The following is a 23,445-nucleotide window of genomic DNA, read 5'->3' on the forward strand; positions in this document are numbered from 1 at the left end:
GTTAACTTTTAATGTTAGCATCTTGGTGAATTTTAAAGCACAGAGGCTTTCATTTCTGAGAAAACATTTTCTGCTGTTTGACAGCTCAGTACACCCCCCTTGTGTTCAAGTCACAGACCACTGCCTTTCCCCAGATTTACATTTCACCTTACATTTGCACAGCCTACTTTACCTACTCATTGAATAATGAGTCTACCCTTCTCTTATCCCCCTTTACACTGAATTAATACATGAAAAAACTTTCACTGAGACTCTGGATAGGACTTTTGTGACATTGCATCATGTGTGTGATGGTTTATAAGCTAAGTTGCATAAAAAATAAAAATTAAAACCACCTGAAGCTGCATCGCTGTATCACTTCTTTAGTAAAAGTTCATGCAAAACAATAGAGAGAGGCTGTGCCCTGAAACGAGGCGCCATCTGGTGGTTAAAAGTGGGTCTCAGTCTCAGAAAGTCCCCTGCAAGATTCTGGGTGGAGGCTGGACCTTTAGACAGACAGGCTGTGTGTGAGTCCTCTGCTGCAGTCCAGGCTGAAACAGTGGACACTTTCATTTGGCGTCATGTCTGCGAGGTTTGTATTTTTATTTACTGACTGAAGATTAGTTTGTTTACGTTGTTGCACGGGCAGCTGAATACAGGTCAGAACTTTGCTGCTTTTCCCATGTATAAAAAATGTTTTCAAATCTGTTATGTGCAGGTTGTTCTGTGGATTTCTGCTCCTTGCAGTGTTCCTCAGTGGACTGAATGGATCAAGGTACAGTGGTATAAACCAAACTCTGCTGATGTTTCCTCTATTTGCGTGTGCATCTGCCAGATGTTTGCATAGCCTCTGTCTGACACTTTCTATAACAGACCAGCTTTAAAGCAGGAGCTCTCCACTATTTTCAATGAGCTGTGGAGTTTGGATGTGAATCGCATGACACCTGGGATAGACTACACGATCTCTGTTCAGGTGAGAAATCTTTTCTAGTTTATTTAGCGCCTGCTATGTCTTGTGTTTGTACAAAGACGTGTTCTGTGTTTGAATTGCCTAGGGTAGAGCAAGCTTTGTAAGTCAGGGCAGCCACACGGTGCAGGATCACGCCTCGCAGCCGCTCTTCTCCAACGTTAATGAGAGCAAACTGAGAAATATAACCACTTTCTCTAGTAAGGGTGTAGTTGTGAGCACTCTGAGCTTAAACATTCAGATCGTGTTTGCAGTCATCACTGTAATAAATGGGATTTCTGGGCTCGCAGACTTTATGACACTGCTGGACAACTATGAGCGGTCTACTGGCGTGACGGAACAAGTCACCACAGAGGAGCTCACAGAGATGGATCTCTTCTTGGACGCCGTCTTAGAGACAAAAGTCATGAAGGTATGCGTCACAACAAGCTCTGTCGAGCAGAAAGTTTACATTTGAGCACTTCAGTTACTCCATTCTCTTGGAGAAACCTGGTAGTTTCAGTCTGAATGTCTCCTCACAGCAACAAGAGAATTGTTTTTGGTATTGCACAACTTTCTATTGTTTCCTACAGTTCATGGTTTTGAGGCTGCAGCTGAACTCTAGAGGGAGTTTTATGTTCTTCCTGTTGCACTGCTGCTCTGCACACATTACTTGAAGACATTACAGAGGCAAAATAACATCTGTGTGCAGCTGTGGAATGTCGCTCTGGCCTCAGCGGTCTCCCAGAAGGGGATCACTGCAGGAATGTGGACATGATGTACTTTTTGTAGGTGGAAGAAACCCCACGCTTTTCAGTGATCTCAGCGGGGACACGTGAGACAAATTCCTCACAATAACCCCTCCAACAGCGGAGATGCTGTGCTTTTCTCTTCAGAAATAGCACAGCATCTCCTCCTCTCCTCTGACTCTGGGCACACTCAGGTTTGCAACCATGAAGAAGCCAGAAAGAAAATGGAGGAGGATGTCAGATATTAAAGGATTTCTTTTCACAAAGTTTAAATGAGAAATCAAAAAAAAGAATCTTTAATAACACAGCTAAAGACAATATGATTCACAGAATCATCGCAGAACAGAACACAGATAGGTGAGGTGCACAAAGTTTATTATCATCCCCAGCCAGTTGTGGCTTCCCCTCCCAGAGCCTGGTTCCTTGGGAGGTTTCTTCCCACTTAAAGGGCTTTTTGCCCTTCCAACTGTAGCCAAGTGATTGCTTACAGTGGTATTGTGCTGTAGGGTCTTTCCAGCCATCCATCTTCTTTCGCTTATCCAGGGCTGGGTCATGGGGGCAGCAGCCCAAGCAGAGTCAAGTCCAAGCAGACCTCCCTCTTCCCAGCCACCTCCTCCGGCTTGTTCGGGGGAACATCAAGGTGTTCCCAGGCCAGCTGAGAGATATAATCTCTCCAGCGTGTCCTGGGTCTGCCATGGGGCCTCCTCCCAGTGGGACATGCCCGGAACGCCTCACCCAGGAGGCGCCCAGGCATCCTTGTCAGATGCCCGAACCACCTAAACTGGCTACTTTCAATGTGAAGGAGCAGTGGCTCTACTCTGAGCAGCGATGAGATTCTGAGACCACCCAAGTGAAATCCTTCCACCACTTTACTACGCCTAGAAATTCTGTCCATAGAAATTATTAACAGAATTGGTGACAAAGGGCAGCCCTGGCGGAGCCCATCACCCACCAGGAGCGAGTCCGACTTATTGCTGGGTATGCGGACCAAGCTCTTCTAACGGTTGTATAAGGATTGAATGGCCCGTAAAATGGGCCAGACACCCCATACTCCCAGAGCACCCCAAAAGGACACCCCGAGGGACACGGTCAAATGCCTGCTCCAAGTCCACAAAACACATGCAGACTGGTTGGGCAAACTCCCATGCACCCTCGAGTGTCCTCGAGAGGATAAAGAGTTGATCCAGTGTTCCACAACCAGGACAAAAACCGCATTGTTCCTCCTGTATCCGTGGTTCAACTAATGGACGGCCTCTCCTTTCCAGCACCCTCGCATAGACCTTCCCAGGAAGGAGGTCTATGCGAGGGTGATTCCCCTATAGTTGGAACACACCCTCTTAGCCAATTTCTTAAAGATGGGAACCACTACTCCGGTCTGCCAATCCAGGGGTACTGTCCCTGATCTCCACGCAACATGGTAGAGGCATGTCAACCAAGACAGGGTCTTTACCTTACAATATTCAACCTCTTCAGGTGACTGGTGTTGTGATTTAGTGCTATAAAAATGTATTTGAATCGAATCTTGCTCACTTTAGGGGCCGCTTCCATCTCACCCAATCTCTAAAATCTTCTTCTGTCACACCAACCCTCTGCATGTCCTCCTTCACTACATCAGTGAACTTTTTCTGCCTTCTTCTTCTTTAAATCTTCAGCATCAGTTTTTCCAACATATCCAGTATTCCTCCTCTGGACATGTCCAAATCATCTCAACCTGCTCAACCTGAGTTGTCCCCCTGATGTACTCATTTGTAATCTTCTCCATCCATGGTGGCAGTGCCACCATCTCCAAATCACACATCACAGCAGGTCTCGCTGCCATCTTGTAAACCTTCCCTTTCTCTCTTGCTGCTGTCACAAATCACCCTGACACTCAACTCCACCCTCCCTGCACCCTGTTCTTAAACACATGAAACTTGCACCACTGGATGAACCAGATGACTGCAGGTAACATTTGGACAAAAAGTCTCATGACTCCATCTTTAGGGCTTAGTTAAATTAAATATTTAATAAGTTAATTTAACAATTAAAGACATATTCATCCAAAAGACACTCTTATAAAGTAGATTAAATATAGTGTTGACATAACATCTAGAGGTATGATTTGTTTTTTTAAAGAGTTAAATGTTGTAATTACATGAACAAAAGTGCTTTATTTCCAAGATAGCATCAGGGTTTTAACACCTTTTACGTTTTTATAATTATTTTAAGTGTAAAAGCTCAAAATAATGACATAAATACATCTGTTCATGTTATTATCACAATATTATTATTATTATTATTATTATTATGGCAAGTCAAGTTTGGATTCATAAATATCATCAATGATGTTTCTCCACAGCGGGCTCATCAGTACCTGGTGAGAAAAGGTCAATCCAGCTCTGACTTGAGGCTTTTCAAGAAACAGCTCAACTTGATCTGGTTCCACCTCTACCACAGGCAGAGAAACGCAGGGTGAGATCTCCTCCTGCCAACCATCCCGCTTTAACTGTGTCCAGTTGTTAAATTCATCCATGAGATTCTGCAACACTATAATTTAATATGCATTTCTTTGGTAAGAAGTATGTGTGTTTCTGTTCTTAAATTGATCATCACCAGCCTGGACTCCAGTGGATTTGAACATGTGTTTGTTGGCGAGACAAAATCAGGAACAGAAATCATTGGTTTTCACAACTGGGTCCAGTTCTACCTGCAAGAGAAAAACCAACACTTGGACTACAAAGGATATAAAGCCAGGGAGCATGATTTGGTAAGAATAACAGTTCACCAGACAGAAGAGATTCATTTCCTTCGCTGGTAACATAAACATTCATGCTTTTGTCACAGCCTGATCAAGATGACCACGTTCTCAACCTCCAGTTCAGCTGGCACGGCGTGGTGAAGCCCGTTGGCAGTGCCTTCATCGGCACCAGCCCCGAGTTTGAGATGGCCGTCTTCACCATCGTCTTCCTCATGAACACGGAGAGAAGCACCACAGTTGTGGTCAACATTGACCAGTGTCAGATGGAGCTGGTGGTGATCAGACACGGGCCCTCACTCGGGACGGCGTACCCCAAACTGCTCAGCAGCAACGGCAGACATGTCAGGCAGCACGCACACTGATGTGATCCATCATTTTATTCACTTCTGATGAAAACTAATCTTTGTTCAGCAATACGTGGCCTCATTGATAAGGAACTGACCTGGCTAATGTACTGCAAAGGACATTTACATGTATTTCAAGATCACTGTGACCTCAGTAGCTTTAAATAAAATGTTATTTTGGAGTTCAACATTTTTATTTTGCACAGGTTTTTTTTTTTTAGAAAACAAGTCTTTCTAGGCATTTACATTTATTCAATGTAATATATACAGAACATAGAACTGTGGCATGACCCTTGTGGGGACAGTAAAAGCGAACAAAAGCGAGATCCCGCAAGTGATGAAAAGTAAAGAAAATCATGTGTCCTTCCTCCCTGATGAGGCTTCAAAAAAGAAGGTTGTCCTGCTCCTGTCATCCATGCACATACAACCAAGCATAGGACCCACTGAAAACCTGAAATGATTGGATTTTAAAACCAAGCAAAGGTGGTGTTGATACTTTTGACCAGATGTGCACTCACATGGCTGTGGAAGAAAACCCAAGAAATGGCCCCTTTGCGTCTTCTATGGCATGATCATTGTTGGTGTGAACTCGTGGAGCATTCACAATAAGAATGCAGTGAAGAGAGGTGACAACCAAATGCAGAGGAGGCATTATATGCAGGCTTTGGCACCGGCACTTATCAAACCATTGGCAGAGCAGAGGCTCCCCTCTTCAAATCTGACACGTCAACTCACAGTCCTGATCTGTAGCATGCTCGACATCCCTACCCTTGTCACTCTTGCAGGTAAGGCAGGACCAGCAGTAGAAGAAAGTAGTATTCCCTTAGTGAGGTGTGCTGACTGCCCCGCAGGCTTGGACAGGAAGTGTGTCCATGCCATTATTACCCTGCGTGTACTGACAGCATGTAAGGAATGGGTAAGTAAGAGTGGTCCTAGAATTTGCATGTTATCCTTATTTAGGGCAGTGCTTATGGATAAATATCACAAAGTGGTGATTACCAGGGGAATTCATAGGGTGAAGAAAATATTTTAGTCAATTGATCATTTTCACCCACTCAAAAATGCCATTTTTTGTTTCTCTCTCCTGCAGCTGTTCGCATGTAGAACAGCTGTGCCTTCACCAGGGAAGTCTCAAATGTCCCTGGAAGGGCGGATCAAACACCAACTTTCCAGTGTCATTATGTTTTGTTTAGGAATTTTTTATTCTCATATTCCTAATTGTTCAGTAATTTTGGAGCATTTCTTTAGGGTCCCCCCATGACATTTGTTTTGTTAGACATGTTGAAAGTACCACAGTTGAAAACAAAAGAAGACCACTCAAATTTTTTGTCAAAATGTGATATATTTCTGATGTTAGTGATGGTGTTACTCTTTATAGCGACAGTGTTCTAGGGTTAAAGATGACAGTGAGTTCAGCACACTGTTACTGTATACCCATTAGTTTCTCCCATACTTGAAACACATTTTAATCAAGAAGCATTAAAATTTATAAAAGTGTGTAAGGGCTAGTGTGTTCTGTTACCTTCAGGAAGGTAACAACTTCCATTTTTCCAGTTAAAAAGGGAAAACAAACAAATAAACAGCAAGTCTATTTGTTTCTATTTTATTCATAAATCATGGAAAACTATTCGCACTGGGTGCATGTTTATGCACGGTCTCCAAATTGAACACTAGAAAAAACAATATGTCAGAAATGACAAACTGGGACACAGCACGTTCCCCTTCACTCTGCAACTCTCTGTGAGCGAACAGCCTGCACGCCTTTACAATGTTTTCTTTCTTCCTTATTGGAGTTATTTCTGAACCAGCTGCCTGATCCAGATCTTATTTCACCTAACTTCATATTTACTCTCTCTCTCTATCGCTCTCCTGTTTTCTTTAATGAACTGCTGTGATGAAATTTTCAATTCTGTATTATTTATATAGTGACAAATTACAACCTTTGGCTTTGGAGGGTTGTACTTGGCCTGCTACGCTGGATGTAAGAAGCTCTTCTCTCAACTGATCAACATTCCCAAGGCCACAAGGTGGTCTAGTACATCGGCTGTTGCCTTTTCTGTGTACTGAAATGAGGGGATGCAGATAAATGCAATTGCTGTCGGACTATCCAGTCTTTGAGTGATGACGTGATGAATCCTGTTTCTGGGCCCAAAGTGGTCTGCATTTAATAAAGCTGATGTGTTTTTATCATGTTTTAATGCTTTCTATCTTGTTCTATTTAATCTCAACAAGCCTCTAAAACAGTCAGTGATCACTGTTGGCTTCTCTCAGTTTTTATTACTACTAATCATTTTAAAGCTCAGTTTTTAAACCCTTAAGATGTAACTACAGCCCAGCCCATGCAGCAGTATATTAATGACTAACCTCGTATTGTGGATGGATTATCTCAGTGGTTCTCCTGTTTGGTCCATTTACAGCATCCTGCCATGGGATTGCATTTGCCCCTAATCATTGGGAACCCTCACATTAACCTTTATCGAGTGGAAAAAAAGGTTTCCATTCGTTAGTGTTCCTCCTCCAGCTTTACTGTTTATGTTATGTTAACATAGCTTTGTCGCGCTAGCGATAACGTAGCACATCATTATATACCAGCTAGCCCAACCTCAGTAGCCCTACAAACATCGCTGCTGTTTAGTTTTCTGTCTTCATTTATGTTGGAAGTGATAGCAGAGCTGTACGTTTTAATTTGTTTCATAAATTGCTCAGTCAGAACATGGTATATTATATTTAGATGGGCGCTAGCGAGCTAACTCCCTGCTAACTTCTAACTCCGTTAAATATCATAAATTGTGTTTTCATGGATGTCTGGATGTTAAACTTAATTGTTACACCTGGTAGAGCAGCCACACTGATCATTTTATTACAGATGAGAGAATTTAGACAGTTTTTAACTCTCAGTAATGCTGCAGTGATCATTTGACTTAGGGACTTGAGTGGAGTTTGGGCCCAGACATGGGCAATGACATCAGACTTAAAGACCGGATAGGAAAACCCGGACATTTTTAACATTCTCGAAAATCCCCCCAGACGCTCCGGACGGAACGTGAAAAGTGGACATGTCTGGGGAAAAGAGGACGGTTGGTCACCCTAATCAACTTACCTATGTCACTATACTTAAATATGTAGAATTCTAATACCTGGGAATACCTTAAACCTAGCTGTGGACTGCACAGGGTTCTCAGGGAGAGCAATATTGAGAGACCTGTAGCTTGCTACTGTCAACAACCTTCTACTGCGTAGCAGCATTTCTTATTTAGCTTTCTGTTTTTCTTCTTTTTTTCCACATATAGTGTACATACAGTGTAATGACTGTGAATGCTTGGTGGGATGCTCCTATGCTGGTAAAGAGATTACATTTCAGGACTTAAACCAGACTCTAAGGAATTGCTGTGTCTAATTTTGCGATGCTGCGATTAACAAACTGGGTTCTGTTTGGAGGTTGAAGAGGAACTTTCCCTCACCGGGCCGACAGCCGTCCGTGCCACAGTTTATCTCACGCAGCGCAGTGTTAATTTTAAAATGATCAAATACTTTAGACAATGTATATTCTTCAATGACAAAAAATACAAGTGTTCATTTAAGCAAATAAACAGAGCCGTAAGAGATGTTTTTCAGAAATTGTTGTCTTTATTTTGATTTGCAACTAACAACTTTTTTAAAAATTTGTAGTTTTTGTTGTGCTCTCTATTATGTGAACCCCTCACCTAATTTGTTATGTTTTTTAACAAATTAAACCCCAACAATCAAATGATCCCCTGTGAGCAAGCACTAGGCACAGTGGAAAGGAAAAACTCCCTTTAAACAGGAAGAAACCTTTGACAGAACCAGGCTCAGGAAGGGGCAGCCATCTGTCACGACTGGTTGGGGGGTGAGAGGCAAAAGAAAAGAAAAATGAGAGCGCAAGTTAGCTAAATGTTGCTCATGTTGTCTAACATGAACAACGTATGGTTTTCTGGACTGTGGATGAAAAGCAGTCCATCATTACTAGTCTTTAAAAGGGAACTAATCCATCACCAAGGTAGCAATATGGCTCAAGGAGGCCATAGACAGAGTTAAATAGGCAATAACTGTTAAGCATTGAAAAGCCCCAGTAAGCTGCAGGTATAATAAGGCCTACTGCGGCAACACCTAAACCTATTTTAAGTAGGCGTTTAGCACCATGACGCCATGAACCACTAGTCGGAACCACGTCAGGAGATGGTTCTGAGACAGGAGAATCAAGCTCTTCGGGTTGAAGACAAAGATTCTCCTGTGTCGGGACCACATCAGGAGGTGGTTCCAAGGCAGGAAAAAAAACCCTCCTCAGGTTCAGGAGCAAAATTCTCCAGCTGCAGAGCCTCCAGAGATTCCACCTGTGACTGTTTTTCGTCCTGAGCCTGTCTCACCCTACACTGAAGAATACATATTTCTTTTTTCAGCTCAACTATCTGTTCTGTCTTGTGATCTATTTCTGTATTCTGTTTTTCTATTATCTCTTCTTTTTTTGTTATTTTATGGTGAGCTTCTCCCACTTGGTGCTCAAGTCTCTCTAACGCTTCCTTGAGATCTTCCTAGAGATTCTTCCCAGAAAGTCATGGTGCATCGTCTGAATGGTGTTAACCTGTTCCTGCAATTTGGCCTCCAGAGATTCCACCTGTGACTGTTTTTCGACCTGAGCCTGTCTCACATGACTTTCGAGATTGCATATTTCTTGTTCATGTTCAACTATCAGTTTCTGGTTTTGCACTATTTCCCTATTCTGCTTTTCTATTATCTCATTTTTTGTTGTTGTTTCAATATGAGCTTTTTCCACTTGGTACTCAAGAGGCTCTAAAGTTTTCTTGAGTTTTGCATTCTCTTTCTTTTGTTCGTTTCTCTCACTTTCAATAAGTGACAACTGAGCAGCAATGCTGCTGTTCTGTCTAAGGAGATAGTCTTCCTTTTCCAGACAGTCATGGTGCATCATTTGAACGGTGTTAACCTGTTCCTGCAATTTAGCCTCCAGAGATTCCACCTGTGACTGTTTTTCATCCAGAGCCTGTCTCACCCGACGCTGAAGAGTACATATTTCTTTTTTCAGCTCAACTATCTGTCCAGTATTTCTCTATTCTGTTTTTCTATTATCTCTTCTGTTTTTGTTATTTTATGGTGAGCTTCTCCCACTTGGTGCTCAAGTCTCTCTAACGCTTCCTTGAGATCTGCGTTCTCTTTTTTTTTGCTCGTTTCTCTCACTTTGAATCTGAGACAACTCAGCAACAATGCTGCTGTTCTGCTCAAGCAGAGATGCTTCCTTTTCCTGAAATTCATGGAGCATCATCCAAAAGGTTCTAACCTCTGCTTGCAAATTTTTATTCTCTGCAACAATTAGAGCTTTGATGTCATCTGACTGTTGAGTCACTTCTTCAAGCTCAACCATGCTTTCTCTAAAATGGATATTCCTGTCATGCACATCTGTACTAATTTGTTCACGCTCATTTTTAAAGCGATAGTAATTTTTTTTGTAATAATTCTTTTTGCACTTTAGGGTGCTTAACTCCAACTGGAGTTCTTGTATTTTCATTTGAAGCTCCATAGGGTCAGGTATTTCTCTCTCCATCAACCCATACAGTCTTTGTGTTCTCTTTCTTTTGCTCGTTTCTCTCACTTTGAATCTGAGACAACTCAGCAACAATGCTGCTGTTCTGCTCAAGCAGAGATGCTTCCTTTTCCTGAAATTCATGGAGCATCATCCGAAAGGTTCTAACCTCTGCTTGCAAATTTTTATTCTCTGCAACAATTAGAGCTTTGATGTCATCTGACTGTTGAGTCACTTCTTCAAGCTCAACCATGCTTTCTCTAAAATGGATATTCCTGTCATGCACATCTGTACTAATTTGTTCACGCTCATTTTTAAAGCGATAGTAATTTTTTTTGTAATAATTCTTTTTGCACTTTAGGGTGCTTAACTCCAACTGGAGTTGTTGAATTTTCATTTGAAGCTCCATAGGGTCAGGTATTTCTCTCTCCATCAACCCATACAGTCTTTGTGATTCCACTCGAATCTCTCTGTCAGACTGTGAATTATTAAATGTGTCGTTTAACATTTCTTTAAACTCTTAATGCAAAGTGTCAACAAGAAAAAATGTTTGCTTAATTGTTTAAGTTTATAAATAATCCCTTTCTGAAAGGTTTCTGGTTTGCTAAACACAACTCGCTGTTTCTGAAAACGTTCCAAGTAAAACTGTGTTTGCAAAGGTGAAGAGAAGGTATTTAAGGACTTTCGTGGCTGCGAATTTGACGTCAGCGCTCTTTGAGCCTTTGTTCGATCAAAGGATCACATGACAGCTGTGCGTAATTCTGCGCATGCACAGAGAATACCCATTGAGATGCACGGTTTTGTGTTGTATTTTTTTAAATACCCTGAAAACAGTCCAAACAGTGTTGCCAACTTAGCGATTTTGTCGCTATATTTAGGGAGTTTTCAAACCCCCTTAGCGTCAGGCAACAGATTTAAAAAAACTGTGGGAAATAAACCAAGCTCTGCCTGTGACTCACTCTTTGCTTCTCTTCCTCCTTCCATCTCCTCGTCTCATCTATCACTCTCCACTTCCTGTTGAGCTGAGAAAAAGGCACAATTTACTATTACATTAACCTATTATTTAATTATCCACACTTAACAACTCTTGCACCTAATCCATAAAAAAAGTAATGATAAAAAAATGTTGCAGAACCAAAACATTGCAAATGTGTTTGCTATTATTATTTTTACACTTGAATACCTCTGCATTCAACAACTGGTACATGTGTTATTGTTGCCTGTGGTCTGGTGATGGATCCACTGCCTTTAGCAGCCTCACATAGCTCTGTTTGCCACCGTTTCCTCCTCATGTCCCTACAGGACATGTCTGGACATTGTTATATCATGAGTAATAATTTTAAAACATCTATACACATCAAATATGCACACACTGTGCAGAGTACTATACATACTATTGCCACAAGTTTTCATCATGGTGGTGATACATAATACTTCCCTCATTATTTAGTCATAGTGCTATAATAATAATAATAATAATAAAAATATTAATACAGCTACTCTTTGGACTATCCATCTATTTATTTGAAATGCGCCAAACTGCATAAAAACGTAACTTTTTAAAAAATTTTTGATGGAAGCACATATCTTCGCTGGAAGAGACATTTTGATTTTTAACTTACTTTTTGTTTAATTTTGTATTTGCTGCTTGATCGAGTGTATAAGACTGATAAACACTGGAAAAGCCTGGAAACACTGTTACAGAGGAAAAAGAAGCCAGTTTCTTTGTCTCCCTCCCCACTGTTGTGGTTTTTTAAAATGTAAAAGTTTTTTTCTGAACACAGGCAACTGCTTGTCTTTCTTTCTGTAATGAGTTTGAGTAAATGAATTGCTGCATTTGGGCAAACTCCGAGGAGGGTGCATTTGCTCGCTGATAAAATAGGGTGCTGTTAAAACAGCGCCATTTCTTTTTCTGTTGACTTCTTCTATTAGCTCCATCATTATTAGCAAACTTACTCATGGGCAAATAAATAAATTGTCCTTGTAAAAGCAATCGAGGATAGGATAGTCGATATATTTGTCCAATCGCCCAATTATAATCATATGGTTAACTGAATGCATTTTGAAAAGTTGCAAAGCCACAATCTATTCACAAAACGCTCACCATGTACTCCTGCACCAAGATGTTAGGGATTGTAATTGAGACAGATGCAGAATCCTTTGATGAGGGACTCCCTTCGAGCATCATTTTTCTTCAAGTGTGCATCAATGTGAGTCCAGTAATCCCTCTCAGACACAAGATCCTTACGAAAACAGAAATGATATTTTAATGACAGTCCTGACTGATGACGACTAGTTTTAACAACATGACATCTATTCAAATGAATTAATAGTGTATTCCACGTTTGAAAAGTGCATTGGCAGCTTGCGTGCACACCTGGAATACGATTATCATTTCCGCATCATTGCCCATGTCTCACTCGACAATGCTTCAGTATATGGGACCTACTTGGAAAAACTGAAGGGCAGGCCTAGCATTGCTACATTTATCATGTCACTGCAACACTTCTAGCACCATTCACAGTAAAAGAGGAAACAACGAATAATTTATATCTAGTGAGGACAAAATGGTGTTTGACATTTCAAGAATGCATTTTTGAATAAAATGTGTACAACAACTAAAGGAAGGTATACACAACAGTCGTGCTAACCAAATGTGGGACAGAGCCTTTTTCAGGGTCAAATTCAAGCACTTTAAGCACTTTCAAGGTCCCTTTTCACGCTTTTCAATTCAATTCAATTCAATTCAATTTTATTTATATAGCGCCAAATCACAACAAAAGTCGCCTCAAGGCGCTTCATAGATACAGAGAAAAACCCAACAATCATATGACCCCCTATGAGCAAGCACTTTGGCGACAGTGGGAAGGAAAAACTCCCTTTTAACAGGAAGAAACCTCCGGCAGAACCAGGCTCAGGGAGGGGCGGCCATCTGCTGCGACCGGTTGGGGTGAGAGAAGGAAGACAGGATAAAAGACATGCTGTGGAAGAGAGACAGAGGTTAATAACAGATATGATTCAATGCAGAGAGGTCTATTAATACATAGTGAGTGAGAAAGGTGACTGGAAAGGAAAAACTCAATGCATCTTGGGAATCCCCCGGCAGCCTACGTCTATTGCAGCATAACTAAGGGAGGATTCAGGGTCACCTGGTCCAGCCCTAACTATATGCTTTAGCAAAAAGCTAAAGTGCAAAGCTAAAGCATATAGCATATAAAGCTTTCCAGCACATCTCCCCCAAACAAAAAAAAAAAATGCATGTTTCAATTCACATCACCTCAGTAAGACCATGTGAAAATTAAAACAAATCATCCTAGGTGAACACCTTTGTTCCCCTTTTGTTAAGACAGAAAAACGCACCACACAAAAATACTGCTAAAGGGAACAGTCACCTGTTCCCTTTATACACTCAAAATGCACATTTCACTTAAAAATTAAGATGTGAAAATGTGAACAAATCAACTTGTTGGAGAAATTCTTCTGTTGAAAAACAAAGAAACAAAACAAAAACACAAAAGGAAGAAATAAGTCTTCTCATCTGATATTGATGCTTCCTTCCCGTGTGACAAAAAATAGGAGACAGATGTTTGTTTGTTTATCTTTTTAAGTTAATTCCAGATAAAACTGTTTTATTGCTAACTACATTGCTGTCTCTATTATTGCTGAAGTCCTAAACGATCACCTTTAAAGTGTTTGTGCTAATAACATCATGTACAGTCAGACAGGCATGGAGAACAGCACTGACTGGGAGAGGCTTTGAACAGATCACACACAGTTCAATTCAAAATATAAGACTTTAAGAATGCACAAGCATCTACTTAAAACCTATTTAATTTATCATCTGTGATATTATTATGTACAATTCCAATGTACAGTGGAACCCCGACTTACGAAATTAATTCGTTCCTGAGGGTCTTTCGAAATTCGAACATTTTCGTAAGTCGAAGCACCCATTGCGCGTTTTGAGTGAGGCGATGCTGAACGATAGGCTATAGGCTAATTGCTAATTAGAACAATAATACGTCGTTCAAGTGGAACAGCGAAGCACAAGTACGGAAGCCAAGGGGTTGTCACATGGATTCGGAAGGCATTGTAGGCTCAGCCAATCAGAGCCAGCGGATTTTGTTACTCGGGCATTTTGCCGTAACACGGGCAGAAATATTGCCGTTCAGTGCCTTTGTAAGTTGAATTTTTTGTGAAACGGGTATTTGTAATTCGGGGTTCCAATGTATTTTGTTCCATCTCCCTTAAATAAACAGGCAGCCTTAAAATATGAAATATTCATATACAAATACACATATAAATGTGTCTACTGTCTCAGTGGCTGATAGTACCCCACAGGCCTCAGTGTGAGCTTGAAGACATTTATAATGTTTAAGTAGTCTAATGTGTAAGTGCTGACAATAAACACATTTTGAATGAAAGCCGGGGAACTTTGGTAGCACAGAAACAAGTGGCTATTTTTTGTGACCATATGGCTCGGTCCCTAACATTACCATTATTTCACCCAAAGTCACCAAGTTAATACTGGGAAAGGCTTTGAACAGATCACACACAGTTCAATTCAAAATATAAGACTTTAAGAATGCACAAGCATCTACTTAAAACCTATTTAATTTATCATCTGTGATATTATTATGTACAATTCCAATGTACAGTGTATATTTGTGTGTAAGCTGCAGCAATACACACAAATATAAACAGCACTTGGTGACAACTTTGCTTTTAGCCTTTAACCCTCTGGTGTCCAGGATATAATTGGCCGTTTTTGACTACTTTTGATTTGGCCTCTATAGTTCACCTTTAAAAACTGTTTCTTGCCAATCTGTGATTTTGTCATTTTGACAAACTGTATCAGCACAATTTATCTAAATTTAGACAAAATTTAAAATACGAGTAGAAAGTGATATTTTTGACTGTAAAAACCACAAGCATGTTTAACGAATCATTTTCACAACTTGAAATGCAAACAGAAATTGTACATTGTTAAAAAAAACTATGCACATGTTTTGCAAACAACAAAGTTATATGGTACTATTTACCTAAAAATGCAGCCAAGGCTCAGACGTTTTTTATATAACCATTTCAAACTATTTACAGAACAATGAGGTGTTCTGTATCAAATAAGAAGGCACACAAATTATTTATGCAACTCCAAAAAAAAGTTTGTGTCCACTAGGGCTGGGCGATATGGCCTAAAATTCATATCGCGGTATAATTTGAAGCACGTGCGGTAGCGATATATATCGCGATATATTCTTTTCTTCTGTGCAACGTATTTTCCACACTATAAGCCACACTTAAAATCCTTTAATTTTCTCAAAAATCCAGAGTGTGCCTTATGTATGAATTCTGGTTGTGCTTACGGACCGCCAACTGATTTTGGCGCGCAGAAATCTGTTAAAAAATGTTTTAGTACAACTTTGGTAAGCCGCACTGCTTGATGGATTGTCAGAGCATTACGGCTGCTGTGGTGAGGAGCTTCCTGGAGTAATCTGGGTCCAAAACTCCGTCCCATTCAGGTCCCAAAGTCAAACGAACACAGAGTTAAAAACGGTCTAAATTCTTTCATCTTTAATAAAACGATCAGCGTTGCTGCTTTACCAAGTGTAACAATTAAGTTTAACATCCAGGCATCCATGAAAACAGAAGTTATTAAATTTAACGGAGTTACAGGTTAACAGGAAGTTAGCTCGCTAGTCTCCAAAAGTTGATTCTGTTCATCTGGACGTAGCGTTTTGTGGGAGAAACGTTTCGTCACTCATCCAAGTGACTTCTTCAGTCTCAGCTGACTGCAGGTTTCCCCAATCTTATAAACAGTACATTTGCGTAATGACTGAAACCAGCCCACTGAAGGAACAATGGGCTGGGAGGTCACTAGTTTACACCTAAACATGACATACCATGTTCTGACTGAGAGATTTTTGAAACTAATTAAAACGTACAGCTCTGCTACCACTTCCAACATAAATGAAGACAGAAAACTAAACAGCAGTGGCGTTTGCAGGGTTACTGAAGTTGGACTACCTGGTATATAATGTTGTGCTACGTGATTGCTAGCGACACAGCTATGTTAGCATAACATTAGTACAGTGAAGCTGGAGGATGAACGGCAACTTTTTTCCACTCGATAAAAGTTAACGTGAGGGATTCTTGTGGTTAGGGACAAATGCAATCGCATAGCAGGATGCTGTACACGGGGCAAACTTCAGTCAGGAGAACAACTGAGATTATTCATCCACAATACGAGGTTAGTTATTAATATACTGCAACAATATGGGAATAGAGCAGCTGCGAGAGAATTCAACATTAATGAATCAATGTTACGGAAGTGGAGAAAGCGCAGTTTTTGGCTTTCCCCATATTTCAAAAGTGCTTCATCTCTTTGCTATGACTGTCGCCCGGCATAATTTGCAGATGATAATGGTTGTAGCCGCTGCGATGCTTTTGACCAAAACAGGCGCAGCTTGATGACATCATCAACATGCGCTATCACGATAGAGCGGTATTGTCAAAAATCTCTATCGTTGGCCAAATTTATATTGTTTCTATCGTATATCGTTTCTATCGCCCACCCCTAGTGTCCACTATAACACAGATGAGAACAGCACAGGGATAAATCATGCAGGTCTGACAGCAGGTGTGTCACTCAGCGTTTACACTGCAATCTGCCTTTGGTGGCTTTAAGGCAGTAACTGTGACATTCACTAGTAGAACTGACACACAAAACAAAACAACGACTACACTACACACTAACTACACAAGACAACACACTAACTTGAGATTCCAAACACGGTAAATGTCACAAATCTTTCACGTATCCAAACTCTCTTTCCCCCTTTCGCTCACTCGCTCTCTTTCGCTGGTCACTCCTAAAACTTCCCCCTCTTCCCAAACAACCAAATGCCACATGTCGCCATATCATTTCTTGATTGGTCGACATGGTACATTTTTCCACCAATAGGGAAGGAGTGTTTTTTTTCTTTTTCTTACTCATAAGCAAAGCGTGTTTGCTAGCGCTCTCCTTAGAAAACGCCGTTTTTACAGTTTCTTGCCGGAGAAAACGCCACTGTTTTTTCCCCCAGAAAAAACAAACAAACAAACAAACAAACAAACATCGGTTTGACGTGGCCTATCAAGACAATTTAAAAACTGGTATATAGTTTGAAGTCCGCACGTTCGAACCAAGTTGAAATGGAGATTCTGGATCCGTCGAGCCCAGAGGGTTACTCAGAAAGCCTTAAGGTGGCTAGTTATGTATCTGGCTAATGTTTAAAGCTTGCACTTGCACACACGTTGAAACAGACAGAGGAGCAAGGCAGCCCAGGTGGGGAAATTTTGCTTTTACATTTTGCGACTCATTTTATTTCTCTATCTGATAAGAAAACTATTCAATCAGATAGTCATTTGTTGTGAATGAAATACAGTTACACTTTCAAGCACTTTTAAGCACCACATCTGAAATTCAAGCACTTTTCAAACCTTGAAAAGACAACATTAAAAATCAAGGGTTTTCAAGGATTTCAAGCACCCGTACAAACCCTGAAATTAAATCAATTACTGATTACTAGGAATGGGTACTGGTATCCGGTGCCATTATGGCACTGGTTCTGACATAAACGGTAGTAACCAGACCGAAAAGCAGCACACATTTCGGTGCTTTATTTTGGTGCTTTTTCTTCCTGAGACCTCATACACTTCAGGTTCTAGCCAATCATTTTACCTTTGCAAGGATAGTAGGTGGGCCCAGGTACGTACATTCTTTTAGAGCAGAGCTACAGATTAAAAATGCCCAAGGCGAAGCAGTCAAAAGTCTGGCTATACTTCACAGCAAAAGATGCAAACTCAGCACCCCAGTGATACTGTGCAAAGGAGGTAACACCTCGAATCTGATGAAACACCTGGCGACACCTGGCGGCGGCGGCGGGGGGGGGTTTAAAGCCGAGAAATGCACCGTACTTACTACGGGTGTGGTGCCTGTTATCGGACCCAGAGTTAGCAACATCCCCCAAGAACCTGAAGAGGAGAGTCCTGGCCCCTAGCCCTGCCAGTGAAGCAGAAATGATGACGGATGATGATGGCAGCAGCAGCCGTTCTTCTCTGGGTGGGTCAGTAGCTTAATGTTGTTCGTGTGTAAATTACGTTGAGTAGGCTAACCACGTTATTAAATTAATGCATGTAAGGTGAACTAACAAACACCGTCGTAGTTACATGCGGCTGTCTTCTTCTTTGATGGCAGATACTCCCTTCACCCTGGCAAAAAAGACTAAAATGACCAAAGAAAAAGTGGAAAACAGCTAAGCATGAGAGGTTTTTGGACAAAGTTTGTGTTTTTTTCCATTGTTTAAGTACTGCTTCCAGCCAAGAGTGATACCATATATGCCCTATAGCTGCAGAAAAGGCTAACATTGTTATCTTTTACAAAAACACAAAAACAAAAAAAAACAGCTTGAGAGGTTTTTGGACAAAGTTTGTGTTCTCCATTCTTTAAGCAACGGTTCGAGCATCGTTTAAGCACCGGCACCGTTTCAAAAGTACCGGTTTGACACCGGTATCGGATAAAACCTAAACGATACCCATCCCTACTGAGCTATACGTAGAATTAATTAAAAAAAAAAAAAATAGTGCTGGAGTGTACTGTATTGTACATTTTTCTACTATTTTGTTTCCATACATGACTAGGGCAAAATGTCAGAAACGCAAAGTAGTCCACTAAAATACACCGCACCAGTTAAATTAATTAGTGTAATCACCTTTCTGATAATATATACAGGCAGGGCCGTGCAGAGATGTTTGAAGGGGTGGGTGCTCAAAGTTAAAAAGGGGCACATAGAACAAGGCTGAATACCAACAACCCACATTCATCAAAAATCTAATACCAAACCATACTCAGGGCTCTAGAGTGCGACCAAATTTTTCAGTGGTGCGACTAAAAAAAAATATTTGGTTGCACCTGTGCGACCAACTGTTCGGGTAGCAAAAAAAAAAAAAAAAAAAAAAAATCTGCAACCTTCCCTGTGGTCAACAACAGACACACATTATGCCCCTATCGTGGACCAAACCAATCAGAGATAGTAAGGGGCGGGACCTCTCTGATTGGCCGTGGTCCAGTTGAAAGTGCAGGTGGAAGTGGGAGGTGAGTAGCTTGAATAAAGCGATATCAATTCATTAAATCCTGAATCGACTTTTAAATATAACTGTGTTTTGCCAGAAATGCCAGATTCTCAGATTAAAGCTCACAAAACCATTTCAACAACAACCAAACAGCAAATGAGAGCAGGTACACGCATTCCACACAAAGACGTAAACACAGAACGGACCCGACGCATCAGAATCAACTTTGTCTTTCTCGGCTTTCTCACCCGACGGCCCGTAGACGGACACGCTGTCGGAGCTTAGCGATTCTGATGCGTCCGGTCCGCGCTGTGATTACGTCTTTTTGCGCTGATTCTGAGCTGCAGGTTTTGTCTCTCTCCAACCAAAATTCACCGAGCCAGCAGCAAAAGAAGCAGCAAACTGCGCTTCACATTTGATCAATGTCGTCATGAATTTTGCTGTTTTGCTTCCACGACTATTAAAATCACACTTCATGCACAGCTAGCTCTCTCTCTATCTCTCTCTGTACTTCAAGAACAGTTTCCCGTCTCCAATCTCTGTTTTCTGTATTATTCATTCGCTTATTTCCCACCAGTCTACCGTTGTTTACAGCGCTGTCGGCTGCTGTCTTTTTCTTTTCTTTTTTTCACTTAAATGACCTCGGACAAGCCTATTTTTTCTGTTGTTCAATACTGAAGAAATTTAAACTTTATATGCAGAACATTGTAGAATATTTTTAAGGTTATCTGCTATAAAAAGCCAGACCAGGAAAATCTCCTTCATGTTTTTCTGTGTTTTATTCTCAGTTACTTTCACACAAAGGCATCTGCTGTGATGTTCACAATTCTGATGAAGTCAGTACTGATAAATGATCAGAATTATAATATTTCTGACTGTCTGAGGCTAAGTTGAATCGAATCGGGACTTTGAAAACCGGAATCAAATGGATTATAGAAATCAGTGATGATACCCAGCCCTAGTGAGCAGCCTAGGCACGACAGAAGTGGATGTAGCTGTAATAGGAAAAGAACTATTGCTAACTTTTCTGTTAAGTTAAGGCCTGATCCTTCTGAAATTCATAGCCAGTGCTCTGACACGGTGTCATCAATCTTTGAATGCTGAAAAAGCACAGTGTATCCAGAAAAACACATTATATTATATAAATTATTATAAAATTTGTGTGCGCCTAACTTTTGTGCCAGTACGCCTAACTTTAAAAAGTTACGCCTAACTTTAAAAAGTTAGGCGTACCGGTACGCCCATGGCAAAAAGTTAGTCTAGAGCCCTGATACTATATCTCTGTCATCACGTGGGGACAATGCAAAGTAAACGTAGCCTATGTTTTACCTGATAGGAACAATGCTGCATTTCAGAGGTTGCTGCTGCTCCTGCTGCTGATAGTGCTGAAGGGCAGGGTTGTGTTGATCTGAGACTGCAGATTTACAAAGTCCATAGGAGAGATGGTATCTGATTAAACAAGTGTTACAAGATAATAATAAAATGCAAAGATTGGTGACAACGCTTGGAACAATGAGGCAACAGATTTAAAATACTGTGGGAAATAAAACAGGCTCTGCCTGTGACTCACTCTTTGCTTCTCTTCCTCCTTCCATCTCCTCATCTCATCTATCACTCTTCCTGTCCATCTGAGAAAAAGGCACAATTTACTATTACATTAATTATTATTTAATTATCCACACTTAACAAGTCTTGCACCTAATCCATAAGAAAGTAATGATAAAAAAATGTTATAGAACCAAAACATTGCAATTGTGTTTACTATTATTATTTTTATACTTGAATACCTCTGCAATTCAACAACTGGTACATGTGTTATTGCTGCCTGTGGTCTGGTGAAGGATCCATTGACTTTAGCAGCCTCACATAGCTGCTTTTGCCACCGTTTCCTCCTCATGTCCCTACAGGATATATCTGGACATTGTTATATCATAAGTAATCATTTTAAAACATCTATACACATAAAACACGCGCACACACACTGACATTTTATATCTTCTCCAGAGTACTGTACATACTACTCCCACAAGTTTTCATCATGGTGGTGATACATAATACTTCCCTTATTATTTATTCATAGTGCAATAATAATAATAATCATAATAAAGAGACAACAATAAAAACTAAGGTAAAAATATAAAACAATATATTTATGATTATTCAATTAGTTTGACTAGCCACTCAGTGCAAGGCAGAAAGCTTATTATATGTTTAAACGATAGAGATAGAATAATTTTGCTGCCATAAAATCAGCAGTCATATTTGAAATTTAACTCTTATATAACCTGTTTCTTAATGTAATTTCTTGAAATGTGTTTTTAATATCATAATTATAATAATATATTAATATATATTAATATATTATAATAATCCATACTTATCCATACTAATATATCCTAACATAATCCATACTAATATGCATATCAGGTCGTTTTTAGTGTTCTCCAGAAATGCAGGGAATAGCCCTGTAACGTACTTTAAATGACACCTTTACCCATTTAGCAAGCAGCTAATGAGCACCACTCCTTATGCAGCTAATACAAGTACAGGTAATGTTTGTGGCACGGCGGTTAAGCTAACCTAATGCAGCCGCTGACATTAGCTGAAGCTGTTCATGGCCAAAATCTCACTAACACCACGGTGCAGTTAACACATAATGCAACTGAATAGTCAGTTGACAAACCACTCACACAGAAGACCAAAATACGTTAGGAGCGCCTCAGAATTAAGTAAAATGCGACATTACTGCTCCCACTAGAAAAAAAAATTCAAATGAAAAAGCGCCAATTCTTTCACAACAGACAAAACAGCACGAGCAAATTAAACCAACGGCACTTATTTAACATTAACGTTAGATGGTGACACTCTAGACATTAAACTACATTTGGCTGAGATTTGGACAATATTCATACAGAAAAATCAAGGCTTACCAAAAAAAGTCCCCCGCCCAAATAAAAAGTAGTGGCAGATGACTCAACTTGACTTATGGCTGCCTTCCTCAAGCTCAGATCCAAAGCGCGCGAGACAAAATCACGTGTGGTGGCGCGAGATTTAAAATTGCTAGTCGCGATGTCCCGTTTAATGACTGTAGAAAACAGTTTGGATTTGTCACTACCCGATACCGTACCTGTAAGGATTCAAAGGCTGCTGCATTTTAAATGAATAAGGGAAATCCAACTGATGATTTGGGGAGTCCTGAAACTAGAACGTTGCAATAAACTAACCTCCTGGATGTGAATGCATAGTCCAATTTCTCACAGTCAGTTTGAGATAGGGATTTTCTAACCGTATATTTTCTAAGTTACAGAAATCAGTTTTGGTAAACTTATTGATGTGGTTATCTGGTCATTTTTCTTCTGATTCCTTCGCAAGTTATTGTTGCCCAAAGAAATACGGCTCACTATATATTTTCTCTTTTTTTCAGACCTTTCTCTGTAAATTGATACAGATACATTGTTGTTAGGAAAATCTTAATATATCAGCAGTTTGTGAAATACTCAGACTAGCCTGTCTGGCACCAACAACCATGCAGCGCTCAAAGTCACCCTTCTTCCTCATGTCTATATGTCTAAATGCACTCAGTTGCTGCCATGCTGCAATACAATTAACTTCTTAGTTGCCCAATAAATCAAGAAACTCCACTAAAAGCACACCAGTTTAGTAAAAAGTGAAACATTTGAGTCCAGTATGGCCATGAAATAATGAAATATTGCCATAATGACCAAATATACCCTGTACAATGTGTCTTGTTCTTTTACCCTGTTAAAGCTTTATGTCATGGACCTTCTTTAAATTACTTTTTTTTGGTCATCAAATATCAAAGTATCCTCCTGTGTGATGATGACAGAACAGTTGGTGGGTCTACATCTGTGTGAGTAATATTATTTGGGAGAGTAAACATGTATATCATGTTGTGTGTTTTGCAGGTGAAAGGTTTGGTAAAGCAGCACATCGACTCATTCAACTATTTCATTAATGTAGAGGTAAAACACGAGCATGTCTTTGTCTGTTGCTGCTTTTTC

The 23,445-nt window shown here is 40.3% G+C and overlaps 1 protein-coding gene and 1 long non-coding RNA gene across 5 annotated transcripts; one reads left to right on the forward strand and one right to left on the reverse strand.

Annotated features, from left to right (window-relative positions):
* The first annotated feature begins 464 nt into the window (after positions 1-464).
* LOC146360536 (uridylate-specific endoribonuclease C-like) lies at positions 465-4,943 on the forward strand. Its single transcript, XM_084922775.1, has 8 exons — positions 465-571; positions 698-754; positions 853-952; positions 1,035-1,146; positions 1,237-1,358; positions 4,013-4,125; positions 4,270-4,420; positions 4,498-4,943. Exons 1-8 carry the CDS (start codon positions 561-563, stop codon positions 4,771-4,773), a joined length of 942 nt encoding a protein of 313 aa, XP_084778901.1. The 5' UTR covers positions 465-560; the 3' UTR covers positions 4,774-4,943.
* A 3,486-nt stretch (positions 4,944-8,429) lies between these two features.
* On the reverse strand, positions 8,430-22,674 carry LOC146360537 (uncharacterized). 4 transcript variants are annotated; one of them, XR_014799644.1, is made up of 7 exons: positions 22,354-22,674; positions 21,211-21,337; positions 20,994-21,051; positions 20,753-20,872; positions 12,414-12,552; positions 11,493-11,605; positions 8,430-11,331 (listed from the first exon to the last, which is right to left on the reverse strand). It is a non-coding gene; the product is annotated as an uncharacterized LOC146360537 (long non-coding RNA). The 4 variants fall into 4 exon arrangements; XR_014799643.1 differs by having other exon boundaries at positions 11,493-11,618; positions 20,753-20,837; positions 22,354-22,673; XR_014799642.1 differs by having other exon boundaries at positions 20,753-20,837; positions 21,211-21,324; positions 22,354-22,671.
* Positions 22,675-23,445: the final 771 nt, after the last annotated feature.

This window comes from Perissodus microlepis, unplaced genomic scaffold, assembly GCF_051167445.1.
Source record: "Perissodus microlepis isolate ML-2025 ecotype Zambia unplaced genomic scaffold, ASM5116744v1 scaffold_36, whole genome shotgun sequence".
NCBI lineage: Eukaryota > Metazoa > Chordata > Actinopteri > Cichliformes > Cichlidae > Perissodus > Perissodus microlepis.

Excerpts from the sequence above, each read along its gene's own strand:
- LOC146360536 (XM_084922775.1), top strand. Across the intron at positions 755-852 it reads AGTGGACTGAATGGATCAAG|ACCAGCTTTAAAGCAGGAGC; the intron begins GTACAGTGGTAT and ends TTTCTATAACAG. Across the intron at positions 1,359-4,012 it reads TAGAGACAAAAGTCATGAAG|CGGGCTCATCAGTACCTGGT; the intron begins GTATGCGTCACA and ends GTTTCTCCACAG.